Source organism: Callionymus lyra, chromosome 14, assembly GCF_982586985.1.
Source record: "Callionymus lyra chromosome 14, fCalLyr1.hap1.1, whole genome shotgun sequence".
In the NCBI taxonomy this organism is placed as follows: Eukaryota; Metazoa; Chordata; class Actinopteri; order Syngnathiformes; family Callionymidae; genus Callionymus; species Callionymus lyra.
Genome location: NC_141831.1, coordinates 19,326,394 through 19,343,120, shown reverse-complemented (window position 1 = coordinate 19,343,120; position 16,727 = coordinate 19,326,394). Strand labels below are relative to the sequence as shown.

Genomic DNA, 16,727 nt, shown 5'->3' with positions numbered 1-16,727 from the left:
TTTAATTTAGTTTACAGTTATGAATAAAAACACAAGGTAGAAAGGTAGGTATTAGTTAGTTAGGAAGGTAGGTAGGTAGGTAGTAGGTAGGTAGGTAGGTAGGTTCCAAACTAGTTTGTTAGCTAGTCAGATAGGTTGGTAGGTAGGTATTAGTTAGTTTGTTAGTTAGTCAGGTAGTTTGGTAGGTAGGTATTAGTTAGTTAGTTAGGTAGGTAGGTAGGTAGGTAGGTAGGTAGGTAGGTAGGTAGGTAGGTAGGTAGGTAGGTAGGTAGGTAGGTAGGTAGGTAGGTAGGTAGGTAGGTACTATTTAGTTTGTTAGTTAGTCAGGTTGGTAGGTAGGTATAAGTTAGTTAGTTATTAAGTTAGTTAGGTAGGTAGGTAGGTAGGTAGGTACTATTTAGTTTGTTAGTTAGTCAGGTAGGTAGCTAGTCAGGTAGGTAGGTAGGTAGGTACTATTTAGTTTTTTAGTTAGTCTGGTAGGTTGGTAGGTAGGTATTAGTTAGTTAGTTAGTTAGGTAGGTAGGTAGGTAGGTAGGTAGGTAGGTAGGTAGGTAGGTAGGTAGGTAGGTAGGTAGGTAGGTAGGTACTATTTAGTTTGTTAGTTAGTCAGGTAGTTAGCTAGTCAGGTAGGTACTATTTAGTTTTTTAGTTAGTCAGGTAGGTTGGTAGGTAGGTATTAGTTAGTTAGTTAGTTAGGTAGGTAGATAGGTAGGTAGGTAGGTAGGTAGGTAGGTAGGTAGGTAGGTAGGTAGGTAGGTAGGTAGGTAGGTAGGTAGGTAGGTAGGTAGGTAGGTAGGTAGGTAGGTAGGTAGGTAGGTACTATTTAGTTTGTTAGTTAGTCAGGTAGTTAGCTAGTCAGGTAGGTAGGTAGGTGCTATTTAGTTTGTTAGTTATTCAGGTAGGTTGGTAGGTAGGTATTAGTTATTTAGTTAGTTAGGTAGGTAGGTAGGTAGGTACTATTTAGTTTGTTAGTTAGTCAGGTAGGTAGGTAGGTAGGTAGGTAGGTAGGTAGGTAGGTAGGTAGGCACTATTTAGTTTGTTAGTTGGGTAGGTGGGTTTCTGCCGCCATACTTTAGGTCCGAGGTATGTTGCAAGTAATAGTGCTTTTCCATGACTTCACGTGAATTTCAATTGCGTAGTTTGGTGTGAACTGATCTTTAGGAGAGCAGGAGGTTTAATTTTCATGACACTTTTTATGTTGCTAGTGATGCTAACAGTAGTGATATTAGCAGAAATGTGAATAAAATGTAAAATATTGTTGAAAACCTTCCTTCAATTGTGTAATTGTTGATGATGATTATTAAGTATTTCTGTCACTATTCTCCTTTTCAGATTTGTACCATATACCCTTGTATCGCAAACCGACCACACCAAACAACTGAACAAACACAACGAAGATACATAAATCTCTGGATGGTACAACTGGTTTTCAAGCTGAAATTAAAAATTAAAAATCCTCTCTTGGAGGAGGCTGTGTGCAGTTTCAGTCAAATATATGCATGAGAAGGTTAAACTGACAATCCCTACAAAGTGTTGTCCTAACAAAGGGTCGACTGGCTTTGGCAAACATTTATTTTCATTATTATGTTTATTTAACATTAGCTTTTAGTTCAGTGTAGATAATTAATCAAATGAAATGACTGCCCTTTAACTTCTGCCTCAATAAATGAGTGTATTTGTTCTATACATAAGATGCACGACAGCTCGTCATTATCTTCTTATATAAACTACTATTTCTAAGTTAGATTAGTGAGCCTTCTTAGAAATGTTGTTTTCCTTAATTTAATACACAAATTCAATTTTTATGACGAATAAAATTGCTGTCATTTCAATTATATTTAAACGTTTGAATACTTAAGCATATTTGATCGTTGTTAGCATTAGCAAATGTTAGCAATTAAGCATCAGTTAAGGGCTTCATTAATAATTGAACTTAATAAACATATTTAGTCCGTTGTTTTGGTTTCCATTAGATGTATTCTGTATAGTTATACTCAAATACAGCGTTAGAAATTCCATAAAGTACAGCAAGTAAAGCTCTATTTATAGGCTTTTTATTTAACATTGGTTGCATTACTGTAATGATATTACCGCACTTTTAATTTTAAATGAGCTAATTATTGTCAGTAGCAGTTCAGTATTAGCAATGACATCATTCAGTAACTGCTTTACAAACTTTTCATGATTTTCTACACAATGGCGGTTTTTATTTTCATGACATAAATTAGCAATTTAGTGTTAGCATTTCAATTACATTACCATTGTAATCTCTCCAATTAGAAATTCAAGTGGAAAATAAAGATGTTTCTGTGCATTTTGGCTTCTTTGTAACACTTCAATTTCATTTTATTCATTTATAATCAATCACACCATTTTTAAATAAAAAAGTCTTGCAAATGGAGGACATCTGCAGCTTTCCTTCTAAAAAAAAGAAGGGATTTTCCGGATTTGAATGATAGTTTACATCTTTAACAATATAAAAACTGCTAAGAAGGATGAATTAGAATCCAGACCACAACCTCATAAAGTATACAAATAAAGTCATAATAAAGCATTATTGTACGCATAAAAAAAACTAGCCAGCCTAGAAAGATAACTTTGAAGACGTAGGTTCTTCGTCTGCTAACAGGTCAATAGAACCTGCAGATGAAACGTGCAGATATATCACTGAAACAAGACCATGTGAATTTTAGATTGAAATAGTTGCATCATTTTTATTTTCCACTTCGTTGAGTGAGTCATCAAAGTGGGGGCTTGACTAAAAGTGCGGGTGAAGACACCAATAAAGGCGCTTGTGCACACACCCAATGGGGGGAAAAAAAAGACCGTATGCTATAATGATGTGACATCTGAGTCACAAAGTGGTAAAAAGCGAACCCAGATTAAATTTCCATCAGCCGTCCAATTGCTTCGCTTCCGCGTTCGAATGCATTCATTTGAACTCTCATGATTGTTTTGTTCTTGTTCAGTTTGTTTACGAAACAAATACCTGGAAAAGAAAATTTCTGTTCTTACATCACACCAGCGACAGGGTTCTGCTGTCCATGTTCTGTTCTTTATATACACATATATTTATCCCCATGAGGTATAAAATATGTAAACATAATTATACTTAGTACCTGCTCCGCTTTCCTACTTGATCACAACATGCGGTTAGCATCTAGCATTTGATATATATATACTACTGATGGTCTGATGAAGCGTCATGAAGCAGTGTCATTATTCTCAAAGCCCACTAGATGGCGGTCTCTACACTATTTTCCTTCGTTTTGAACAACTGTTCTAATGAAACATCACATAATTTTAAAACTGATGGCGCCCCCTACTGACCTCTAAACAACATGACACTGTTTCATGAAGCTTCACCAGCCCATCACTATTATAAAGGGAGAATAAAGGGATACCTTATCTTATCATGTGTTAATAAGAAAGTGTGTTTTCATTCATATCTGTTAAACGAAATCTTAAAGAATATTATAAGATATTTATATAGTTAATAAAAAAAGAGTCAATCTATCTATTACAAGCAAGTAAGTATTTCTAAGGCGCCTTTCACAAACCAGCATAAAAGACTAGATATTTTTTAATAAAGAAATATCAAAATCTAAACATTTTGTTATATTAAAACATATGAGGAAAATGAAAGGTCCCTTATTTCCTAAAGGAACTTACCTTGGATGGATGGAATGGATGGATGGATGGATGGATGGATGGATGGATGGATGGATGGATGGATGGATGGATGGATGGATGGATGGATGGATGGATGGATGGATGGATGGTTGGATGGATGGATGGATGGATGGATGGATGGATGGATGGATGGATGGATGGAATGGAATGGATGGATGGATGGATGGATGGATGGATGGATGGATGGATGGATGGATGGATGGATGGATGGATGGATGGATGGATGGATGGATGGATGGATGGATGGATGGATGGATGGATGGATGGATGGATGGATGGATGGATGGATGGATGGATGGATGGAACTCATCTAGTTGATGGAGGATGTAACAGCCCACTAGATGGCACTCTCTCCTGTGCTTTAAACAGCTATTCCGTGGGAGCCTCACGTCATCGTTAAACCGAGGGCGCCACCTACTGACCTCTCGAAACAGGACAAAGCTTCATGAATCTTCATTAATCTGTCACTAGGAATGAAGTGCCACCACCACCATCAAAAGTCCAGAAACCAGGGGAAATACTGAGCTTGTCCAATGTCAACCATCCTCAGGGTGTCCTGGGTCTTCCCCATGACTTCCTCCCAGTTCGCTAGAACTCCTTACTAAGGAGTATCGTGGTTTGCTAGTCTACTTCTAGTCTTTCCTGGATGGATTCTTTCTCAAGTATACAGGTTTGTACCATGTGATTATAAAATACTTTTAAAAAAAGTATTAAAATAGTTTATTAACAAGTGTATTTTATTTTAGCGACATGCAGGACCGACTTCAAGTCTCAAGGCCTACTTGACCAGAACTATGAGTACACAGTGAGAAAGAATATATTTTTAATAGAATTGAAAGCCGAAGATTTGTGGTGAGAACGATCGTTACCTCGACTTGACTGAAGAAGACTCCGTCGTAGTTGATTCTCACCCGCATTATTGTTCTTGGACGACAGCTAGAGCTGCAAACTAGACCGAATGTTGAACTCCCCTTCTCACCCCTTTTTACTCCCCGTTCCCCCTTTACCCCCCGCCAGGTTCTAAAGCTCTAAAACTTTCCGTGTCATAAAGAAACACGACTTTACAGTGAGGGATCATATTGTGTGCGTCGAGAACGCCTTAATAAATAACAAATAAAAAAACAATTTGTGTCGTAATAAAGTTTCCTTTTCTTTGTGGGTCCATCTGTGGACTTGTGTGGATCTGTGTTGGGATGAAAAAAACATTTTAAAATTGTTCTTTTTTTCCCTTTCAATGTTCCATTTATCTAATGGCTGCGACAGAAGTTACAATCTCCTCGGTGAATCATTCACTGTCTTTTATGAATGAACCGGTCACGTGACTAACTTTGCTCTTTCATGATGCAATTGCTGTGAAAGTAATTTCTCTGTGCTTTTGCCATTTTAGTACAAATGAATCCTATGATCTTTACCATCATATATCTATATCCATCCATCCATCCATCCACCTGGATCTGAATCTGGTATCATGATACCGGGGCAACAATATGATTTATTAGATAGATTTGTACATCTATATATATACTGTGTGGATACAGTTAGACTACAAACAGAAATTAAAATATAATACTTGTATTTGAGCCTGACAAATGTTGTTAAACGGGCAACTAATATAACTACCTATAACTAACTAACGCTTTGTTTTATAAAACGAGTCCCTTTGAAGTCTGACGCTGTGTCTTAAATCGCATACTAGCATACTAAAAGTTAGTATTTTTAGTGCGTTAGTGTGTCTCAATTCTTAGTATGCGAAATTTAGTGCGCCATGCACACTAAATTGGCGTACTAACACGCCCACAAAACTGAGCATGGTTCGATGGACACTAACCACCCTAAACAGCCGCCATCTTAATGACGTTTAAAACGGAAGTTACATCATATATATATGCATATATATTCATATACTTACAGGTGCATTTTCAGCAGCAGTAGGAGGATAAACACGTCTTTGCTGCTGATGCCAGCTTAAATATCTCGCAAATATTTAGATTCTCATATTATTTCTTTTTCCAAAGTTGCAAAACGTGCTGCCAGCAGGTGGCGATAGCGTTCAAACAGCTGGTTGAAACATCGTTAAATAGAAGTAGAAGAAGAAGCTGTCATGTGATTTCCGGTTAGTGTGTAGCAGCAGTGTTTGATTTGAGACATACTATCTGTGGAGAATTTGCGTACTAGTTAGTACGTACACTAAACTAATGCATACTAACTCCTAGCATACTAAGAGTAGTATGCGATTTGAGACACAGCATGAGACTTGCTGCATTATTGTTGTGAGGTGACACATGTCGATGCTTGATCAATCACAGAAGAGTGGGCGCGGTTATAGTAATCAATCTACAGGGGGAGAAAAAAGTGGGCGGAGCTTAAGATCATTTTCTAATGTAAATATTTCAAGGAAAAGAGAGTTTTGTACAAACAGACACATACTGATGATACAATAAAGGTCCAAGATCAATTTAAGAGACACTTAAATCAACACATTAGTCGACCTTAAATTACTTCACTGCTCCGTATATAATCACGTGTAAAGTCATTCCAGAGAAACCCATTGGTCTCGCTGCCGTAAGATGTCCTCTCGCCGTCACGTCTCGCTTCGTGCTTTTCGTCCAACCGCTGCAGCGACGTTATGAAACCGCCCAAAAAACAAGGATTTTTGATTACGCGGCTAATTTGCGGCGCTAATAGGAGGCTTGTTTACCTAGCGGGAGCAATTAAATGTGTCAATTAGTGTCAATTAGAGCAGCAGCGTTTTAAATGTGCCATTAAGATGCAGCCGGGGAGAATGTTCCAGGGCTTTCTCCAGGTTGGACACGGATGTAATGAGCTCTGGCTCGCACAAGGAATAAAAGCCTTTTTTTTTAATGTTTAGCGAGGAGATGGTGTACCTTCGTCCAAACACGGCATGTTTAGAGTGCAAACACGGGGAGAGTCAATATATGTTAGTTGCTGACTAACAAGGACAAGGGGAAATTGACAAATGAACATGACTTTCGTGTAATATCTCCGGGTCAAATCTGATGTGGGAGATTGGCACTAGGTCCAGATCGGGCGGCGGACTCCTCCACGATAAATGCTTATCTTTTTACTCTGTCAATCATTCAATTACTCGCTTCTTATTTAAGGTTCTCAACTTTAACTTGTTCTAGTCAAGACCGGTTGATCGAGCTCGGTAGATTTGGTGCTTGTATGATTTATATTTTGCTGTTTAATGTTTTGCATTTGAGTTCTTTCACTGTGAATTTGGACTATTTATGTCTAATAGATATTTATAAAATCTCGTCCAACTTAACTTTATAATTCAATTTATAGTAAAAGTAATATACAGTATATTTAATGTGATTTATTCTTAAACCTTAACCATACTCGTATGAAATTCTGTAAAAAGTAAAATAATTTAAAAAAAGTAAAAAAGAATAATTATTTATTAAACCAACTAAAGTAATTTATCTCGAAAATATATACAATATGAAAAATAATAATAATAATATAATATAATAAGATTCTGACACATCCATATAAAAAGCGGATACTATTGTCTCTGATATTTTGGTCGTTAACACAGGAAATCATTTATAAATTCTTATAATCAATCATTAATAAAGTCAAGATAATCTAAATGTGACTTCATCGTTGATGAATATAAGAAAACATTAGAATATTTGCTTTTGTCATCAGACACAGAAAATAAGTTTTGTCGTCTCTGACGGATGTTTGACTTTCTTTTCTTTTTCCATCCATGCCTGTTCATCCCGCACAAACTCAAACTAGAAGTTGTTTCTTGAAGAGAAACTGGTTAAGCTAGTCTTGACTAGTGAGCTGTTCATCTCGGAGGAGGGCCCGGGGCAAACCCAGAGGCAAGACGTCTGACACGGAACTCCTAGAGAGTTCTGGACAGTGGGAAGTCGAGACCCCTGCCAGGGACTTAAAAACTATTAGTTATCAGGATTACCATCTGGATCCACAGCCCCTTTGAAGGATCCACTTGTTGTGACGTTGAGTGCGTTCTCATGCTAGTTTATTTATGTACAAATATTCATTTGAACTAACTGATTAAATACACTTTTCTTTATAGCGTTTTGTATTAAAAATGAAATTATAGCTAATTAATTAGCATTACTATTTTGCTTATTTAATCTCCTTTGTCTGTATTCACGTTGTATTTTTTACTTTCTAGAAAAATGAATAGAACAGTTTCTTATGAATTCTGATAGACAGTTGAAGGTCGTAACCTTTGTTTTTACACGATTATCCTCTTTCTTATATCTTTGTTTTTCGTTACTTCTTTTGTACTTTAAAATTCATTCACTTTATTCTGTTCCCCTAATCCAGTCATTTTGTTATTGTTTACTCTATCGTTTGTATCTATGATTCTTATCTTCCTTTACCTCCATCCCTATTTTCTTTCTGAGTCAAAGCTCAGCAAAATGTTGTTTTTGTATTCTTGACTTCCTGATGTCTGTTTGTGTTTGTTGGTGTTTAAACTTGTCAATCATTGGCAGCTAAAACTCTAACCTTTGGGGATTTGAATTATAACGGAAATATTTGTTTTGTTAAACAAACACACAAATACAGATCTACTAAAAAAATATTATTTTATTTTCATTTTAACGATCATGACCACGTCAAAAATAATGGTCCCATTAATTTTAATTTGTATTATTATAATGCTCCTTCCACTTTAACATTTTTTAGTTTGTTTTCTAAAGTTTAACAAATGACTTTATTAGATTTAATCAAAAATAGTTTATCAACTCAAACAAGGGAAATCATCGTCAAATAATTTGAACTGAACATTATTATTTATTTATTCTAAAGCATCATTGAGTGACTGGTTTTAACATTATGACCAGTTTTAATCCGTCCTGCAAATATTAGTAAGGATAATATTAGGAAAATGATGTGTTTTTCACATGTATTCCCTTCTGTCAGGTTGTTGATGCAGCTCAGCAGCTCCAGATGACCAGAGATTATCTCCAAACTACATAATAGTGGCGAGGATTAGCGTCCAGATGCTGCACACGAGTCTGTCTGCTCGACTCCCATGAGCCTGATGGACGCACTGAGATTACGTTGTTGTCAATGAGAGGATCTGCTGATTCATGCGCCGAACAAGATCATCTGAACGAGAACCCATGAAGAAAGATTGAAGAGTCCAGATGTTGAGACTTATTTCATCAGAGCATGAAGCGATGACACCAGTGAGAGGAAACGAAACAGTGGAAAAGTGCACGAACGGCGCCATCTTGTGGTAGAAAGGCTGTATTGAATATCAGATTTGAATTAAAAAATGCAACTGTAATGGATGGATGGATGGATAGACGAATAGATAGATAAAATAGATAGATAGATAGATAGATAGATAGATAGATAGATAGATAGATAGATAGATAGATAGATAGATAGATAAGATGGATGGATGGATGGATGGATGGATGGATGGATGGATGGATGGATGGATGGATGGATGGATGGATGGATGGATGGATAAGATAGATAGATAGATAGATAGATAGATAGATAGATAGATAGATAGATAGATAGATGGATAGATAGATAAGTTGCTTATCTCAATAATATTTTTGAATGTGTTTTGTTTTATCTTGTTTTACTACTGTGCTGTTTTAATGTATTGTGTCATTTTTTTACTGAAGTTTTTGGCTTTTATGTAAAACACTGTCACTACAGTTTGAAAAGTGCTATATAAATACAATTATTATAAAGTATTATTTCAATGAATGTACTCACACTTACTAAATACAACTAGTTAATTATTTTCCTTCAAATATCAAGTATCTTTTCAATATATTCAGAAATTATAATTGTTGTACCATTATTGGGTTTTCTTCTGTATAACTATCTAAAAAAGGAAAATTAAATCACATTATCTTTTAATTTGGTTCGAGTAACCTTAAAAATTATTCCATTAGGTTTTCATAAGACAAGTCAACAACGTCTCAAGAATAATCAAATTACAAAACGCATTCATTGGTTTCAAGCTTCAATGGAAAAATGGAAAATTGCTTTTCTCAGGAATTGCTTTGGAAGTGTTTGTCAAAGACTCCTGCGATGATTTGTGTACTCGTGCAGCTGTGAGCGCCGAGGCTCGTCTCCTCAGTGGCCTGGAAATGTCAAGACAGATTCCGCAGTCGTCTGAACTTGATGAGAAGCAACATGATTTATGAAGGCCGAGGATTCCTGGATCTTTGTTTGCTGAGCTTTTCAGGTTTCACTTGTTGTGAGGCAGATTTGTGTTCTTCGTGGAATGTGACGAGTCCCAGCGGACGGGAGCATGAAAGACCACAAAAATGGAAAATATGAAAATGACATGAACATTATTATATACAAAATAAAAAACAGGGAAATAATAGATTAAGTAATAACAGCTCTCAAAAATAATAAGCCTTTCATCAAAACACTGAATTCATTTGGTTATTAAATTAACAAAAATGTAAGAATCATTGCAAAAAAAGGGTGAAAATGAGGCATGAAAGAGAATTTCTTTGAGAAATGATTGACTATTTTACTAAATTAAAAAAGAGAAAAAATAAAATGACATTAATCTGATGTATAGGAAGTATAAATCTTTATTTTTACAGCAACGCTCTCATGAAGCTTCACTAGATGGCGGTCTCTGTACTATTTTCCTTTGTTTTGTACAAATGTTCTAATGAAACATGACGTCATTTTTAAACGGATGGCGCCACCTACTGACCTCTAAACAACATGACACCGTTTCATGAAGCTTCATCAGACCATTCCTATTTTTTTATTCATTTTCACATTTGTGAATATTGATAGAGTAGAGGAAATGTTCGCAAAATTTTAAAGAAAATATATTTAAATATTGACCAAATATCAAACTTTTCAGTTAAAACAAGAGCTGAACTTCAGCTTATTTCTAAAGCTCTGCTCGTCGTCGTCACGCTCAACACCATCAATCAGACGAACCTTCGTGACAACTTTAATGTGCAGTAAAACACTCAAACCACAGCGTGGAGCTTAAAAATAAACAACTGTGACTAAAACACAGAGATGTAGCAAAACTCATAGCTGAACTTTGTGTTTATTAAAGGCATCAAATACAATAAAATAGAGCAGAAGGAGTTGATGAAAGTATTTTTACAAAAATCCTTCGCCCTTCAATAATCTGCAGGAAGCCCCGCCCCCTTTGTCGCCGCCAGCTTCTGAGCTTCTTGAAGTTTCTGTAAATTCTTGCGGCGTCTTTTCTCTGAAGGGCTCTTTTACTTCAGAGGTACGATGGGAAAAAAGGGCAGATTTGAAATCAAAACCTGAATAGATTCTTGCGGTCGGCTACAGACTGAAACATCAGAGTGTGTGTGAGGACGTGTGTGTGTGTGTGTGTGTGCGGGGGGGGGGCGGCGGTCCGGTGGGTTTTTTTTGAGCTGCAAATGTTCCATTCAGAAGACGGAGATGAGGGCAAAGACCCCGTATAGCAGAGCGCAGGGGTACGCCACCAGCAGCTGCTGTCCGTCCATGGCCAGAGCCGAGATGAAAATCTTTGAGGCGGAGAAACTGCACCAGCCGATGATCGCCGTTGTTAGTATAATTCCCAGCATGCCCCTGTGCAGGAGAAGGCGTGTGAGGGGTCGGTGAAGAAACAGGAATATTTAATTTCACCCACAATGCAATGCAACGCGATTTCATTCTTCTTTTTTTTTAACCCGAAGGCCTGATCGCCTTGAGTGTTCTCACCTTGACCCAGAGACAACACAACGGATACGACAAACACATTTGTTTTTAGGCCTTCGGGTCACCTTGACCCTGACATAACACAAGCGTTAAAAACGAGTCGAGAGAAGAAAATAGTAAAATAAAAATGTGTAAAAGTACATTATAGTACGAGTATATTTGACTATACAAAGAGTTTTATAATATATTAGTCATAAAGTTAAATGACATAATTTTATGTAATTAAAAACATATATATACAGTACATATATATATATATATATGAGAAGCAATAATACTAGAACATAATTACAAATAATAAACAATACTTTTTACTCACTGTAAAGAGAGGATGACCCCAAAGCTGGACAGCAGGATCATGGGAAGGAGACAGTACCCCAACACGCTGGCCACGCACCCGAAAGAAACGCCCGTCATGCTCATGAGGTTCAGGAGACAGTACATGCCGAGGCAACCGATGGCGCTGATGCCGTAGACGTAGCCGAACTGGATCTTCCCCGACTGCAAACACGACAAATACACTTTTTACTGCTCGGCTCGGGTGAGCGCGTGACCCGTCGGGCGTCGGGTTCGTACCAGGAGGAGTGTGGCGCCGAAGGCGAGGCAGAAGACCATGGGGCCGGCCAGGTCCGTCTCGTTCATGATGCTGCCGTCGGCCACCTTCAGGGGGTGCAGGACTGTCAGGGTCTTCTGCCAGATGTGGTCGAAGTTGATGCCCAATTCTGGACGGAAAGAAAAGTGTAGGTTTGACACATGAGATCCAAATCCTTCAGTCCGATCCTACGTGTTGACAACGACATTTTTTAAGATTTAAAATACAATAATCAGAAATGAGGTTGAAAAGCTTTGTTTTTTGAGTCTAATTAACCAATAAATCAATTTAAATACATGGAATATTAATTTTAAAGACAGATCAAATGTTATGCTAGACACAAAACATTTGAGAAAAAATATTGTATAAAACACATTTAAGAATGATGGAAAAACAACTATTATAATAAAGGTACACATTTTAAACTTTAAAGTTTTCATATAAATCAAATCAAATGAGGGAAAATAAAAAGTAGCCGATTCTCTTAAATGATTAAAAAATGTAAAAAAAAACCTATTTTTGTAAAGGATAATAATAATGGCTTTGCTCTAAAAAAGAGAAAAATTAAATAAACAATAACAAGGTAAAGTAAATCATCTTTAAAACACCTGAGCTGCCTCCAAGTGGACCAAATAAAACCATGCAAGGGCCGCGTGTGACATCGAGAGGCTGTATTGCAATATTTATGTCGACGATCCTGTATTAATATTTAACAGCACTGTATTAATAAAATGTAATAATAATTATAATATGTATTATTATTATTGGCTTCAAATTTAATTTGATGATAGTTATTTTATGGATTATGTTTCTATAAAGTGCGTTATAAATATAAATGTATGTATAAATATATATATATGGTTTTAGATTTCATTTGACATGTAAATGTTCACAGTGTTTGTTCATTTTAACTTTCCGCCGCTAGATGGCGGCAGTCATTACATCCTCTGCAGCTAAAGGAACAATGACATCCCGGGCGACGACTGAGGAGGAGAGGATACAGTCGACTTCAGCGGTTTTCGAAGCTGATGTTTGGACATATTTTGGCCTTCTGTTCCATTAATTGAACTAAATGACAGTAGAACAATCAGAAGATGTCACCGAAATTCAGTGTCCCCTTAAAATTGTAGCTTCTTCGTGATACAAGGTTTAATCATTGAAGCCGTCAGACTTAACAAAGCTTTATCAAACGAGATGAAACAAAGCAAACATCGGAAAACAACCACAGACGGAGCTGCTTACTAAGACTCCTCAAGATGAATCACAAACATGCTCTACATAGATGAGCTTCAGAACCGAAGCACTCACCTTCCAGCAGCGGCGGCTCGTCATCAAAACTACTGCTATACATAGACTGTGAGGTGGACGGGGTGTAGGTCTGTGTGGGCTGGAAGATCTGTCCTGTGTAGGGCTGCTGGGGCTGCATCATTCCTGGGGAGGCGTAGGCCATCGGCTGGGAGTAATCATACTGGCTGTATTGCCTACGAGGGAAAAATTAAACTGATTATTTAGACATTTTCGTATTTCTCATTAAATTCAAGCAAATAATGTGTGAAAGTATTCCCTTTTGTTTGAATACAGTATAGTTTCAGAAAGTTTTATTGATAGTATAAATGACAAAAAATGTATTATAATCAAAATAATTATAATAACAATGAATAATTTATCAGTTAATGATGAAAATAAATGGCGATATACACGATAACTGGTAGTTTTTGCACTGTCTGGGTTTTTATTTGCAAGTTCTGACCAGAAAAACAATGTACAATCTACAAATATAAACTTGTCAAACAGGAAGATTGTTAAATAAAACTAAGTATTTATTTTACATTATTGTCAGATTGGAGGCCTGAGGGTTTCAATGTTAAATGTTAAGCTATGACATCATGCCAAATATATATCTAGTAGGGGTGTCAATGTTTACAACTTTATTTAGACGTGAGACTTAAGACTAGTAACCGTCGTGTAACACATTAGCAACTTAGATTTAAGATCTATTTATGATGTATGTGTCTATTTAAACACCTCCTAGTCAATAAACAACAACAAGACGCAACAGTAAAGGCTAGAATAAGAAGCCCAACAGTTTTTGTTTTCAGCATCCAAGAGTCAACTCTGCCTTATATAGCCTACATTTAACTTCCTGTCCACTAGAAGTGTGTTAAAAAAACTGCCACCGTGTCCCTGAGTAGCCTTGATGTGACACGACATGGGCTGTGGCTGCCTTTTGAAAAAAATTAGATGTTATTTTCTGAAGCTTTTGGGCAACTTGATTGCCCCTAAAAATAGTAAACACCTCGTTAATTGTAGGTGTGATGTTGCAGGACCAAACCTGCATAGCGGCACTACATTTATTTTGGAATTTACAAAAGATTTAAACCGTAAAAAAAATGTTTACCTTTAACAATCACACAATTCTAATAGTATAAATGAAAATATATTGATGTGTATGACAGAGGATGTGCTTATATATGACAGAGTAACAATTGCAACTGTACAAACATGCAAGTAAGTCATTTATATTTGTAGAGTGTGTGCAGTAAAAGGCAGAATGAGAGACCAGTGTTTGTACTTTTCTTTACTGTGCACTGAATGTTGATCTAATATTGACTAATAAATATATTTTCACCTCACTTTGAGCACGTTTTGCAGAAGAACTATTTGCCGTGAATATAGTACGTCTGTTCATTGTTTTTTGTTTTTTTCACATTTTGTCCAGAATCGTGCAGCCCTAGCTTAAAGCCATTTAAACAAAGTGAAGTGTTTGTTGTGGCGTTTGTATTAGTCAAAAAATTTAAGCCAATATATATTAACTTTTACTGCAAATTAATATCGACTCCAAATATCGCTTATTGGCCTCTTGGCTACTAATAATCGGTATCGGAATTTTTATCCCTGTAACTGTTTACATGTGAAACATTGTCACCCCTATTATCTAGTATCTAAAATGTATTAACCCCTTTTTAACACGGATATGACTACATGGATTAAAGAAATAGTGCATGCAAAATTGTTCCAAGCCACTAATCATGTTGTACACAGCCGACATGAATAAAAGAAATTCCTCCACTTACTTGTTATATTGGTCCTCATTGTTACCATACCCATATGCTGCTTGGTTCTGGTCTTCGACACTGTAGCTGGACTGATAAAAGTCAGTGTTGAAGTTGTCAAACCCCGACATCTCGCACTCTAAATACAAAACAATACACTAATTATGATACATACACACAATTTAGATTTTGGACTGATTCATGGATGGTCAAGATAAGTCATAATCAATCTACTCATAACAATCAAAATACAACACCTAATGCATTATAAAGCATTTTATTTAACCTTGTATACTGCATTCCAAAACAAATTAATAAAAAATAAAAAAGGCAATTGTAGCCAACAGTTATAAAATGCCTTTTTAGAGGCAAGTTTGTTTAGCAAACTTCGAGTTTCCACCTTCATCTAAACACACAATAAAACATATAATTCCAACTAACTGACTTGTAAATGTCTTTTTAAAGACAATGCTTTATTTCAAGAATTTATAATCTGAAACAACACAATAAGTTTTTATTTAACATGAAACAAAAAGAAAATATATTTTGGCACAAAACGATAAAAGGAAATACTCTACCAATACTATCCTATCAAAAAGAAACAAGCAATACATGATTTGTTTAAATAATATCAATGAAAATAGTTAAGTAAATTAAGAACAAACAATGGGTAGTTACGTTTTTATGTAAAAGAAAATACTGATTAAGTTGCTTTAAATGTATAAACACAACATAACATTTGTAATTCAAAACATTCAATCAGAAAATATAAACAGATGTGTTTACCAATGACGTTTCAAATGGTTTTCTTTCTAAATGCAATGCCTTTTCCATTGCATCTTACGTGAACGTAATGCATAAAAGCAAGCTCCAATACAAAGATTTGATCAATTATTCACATAAATGTTCAGTTTTTAGCGTCGTTTATTGCAAATATCGTCTAAACCTACAGTGAAAGTTGCTGATCTCTGGGTGGCTAAAATAGAAGCTAATGCTAACTAGCTAAGCAACGGAGCTGCGCCTGGAGCATTTTTAAGCTGAACGTCAGTCCGTCCCGTTTATAAGATAACTATAAATATTATTATCGATCCAGAATCCTCTTATCTCTCACCTGTGGCGTCTGCCAGTCGTGAACAGGCTCCTGCCAACTCGGCTCTGGTTGCTACGTGTCAAGAGGGTAGGGATAGCGTTTCCGGGTCAAACGGAAGCTACGAATCGGGCGAGGGACAAAAACAAGTTACCAAAGAGGAACAGTGACAACTACAGGCAGGCGAAAGTAAGATACTAATAATAATAATAATAATAATAATAATAATAATAATAATAATAATAGTAATAATAATAATAATAATAATAATAATGATAATAATAATAATAATAAGAAAGATAAGAATAAGAATAGAATAATATAATTACAACAACTACTACAACAACAACAACTTCAACAACAATAATGATAATAAAAATAATAATACAAACACACAACGACCAACAGACACTCAAAACATGATTAAATTGCAAAACTCTGCTAATATTCAAGGGTGAAAAAGTACAAAATATTGAGCCAATATAGATGAATCAAATTATCTGTCGTCGCCCACATCCACAGAGACCCGAGCGGCGGCTGAAAGACGAGTGTGTAATCGTCGCACACAGAGACAAAGTGCCGGAGATGATAT

The 16,727-nt window shown here is 36.1% G+C and overlaps 1 protein-coding gene across 1 annotated transcript; it reads right to left on the bottom strand.

Annotated features, from left to right (window-relative positions):
* Nucleotides 1–10,726: 10,726 nt before the first annotated feature.
* Nucleotides 10,727–16,262, bottom strand: yipf5 (Yip1 domain family, member 5). Its single transcript, XM_087806925.1, has 6 exons — nucleotides 16,160–16,262; nucleotides 15,070–15,187; nucleotides 13,304–13,476; nucleotides 11,980–12,125; nucleotides 11,723–11,904; nucleotides 10,727–11,274 (listed from the first exon to the last, which is right to left on the bottom strand). The coding sequence occupies exons 2-6, from the start codon at nucleotides 15,177–15,179 to the stop codon at nucleotides 11,112–11,114; spliced, it is 774 nt and encodes a 257-aa protein (XP_087663051.1). The 5' UTR covers nucleotides 15,180–15,187; nucleotides 16,160–16,262; the 3' UTR covers nucleotides 10,727–11,111.
* Between the last annotated feature and the right edge of the window lie 465 nt (nucleotides 16,263–16,727).

Coding starts and splice junctions, on each gene's coding strand:
- yipf5 (XM_087806925.1), bottom strand. CDS start 15,179: ATGTCGGGGTTTGACAACTTCAACACTGACTTTTATCAGTCCAGCTAC. Junction 11,905..11,979: donor TCGGCGCCACACTCCTCCTG/GTACGAACCCGA, acceptor TCGTGTTTGCAG/TCGGGGAAGATCCAGTTCGG. Junction 11,275..11,722: donor GGGGTCATCCTCTCTTTACA/GTGAGTAAAAAG, acceptor TCTCCTGCACAG/GGGCATGCTGGGAATTATAC.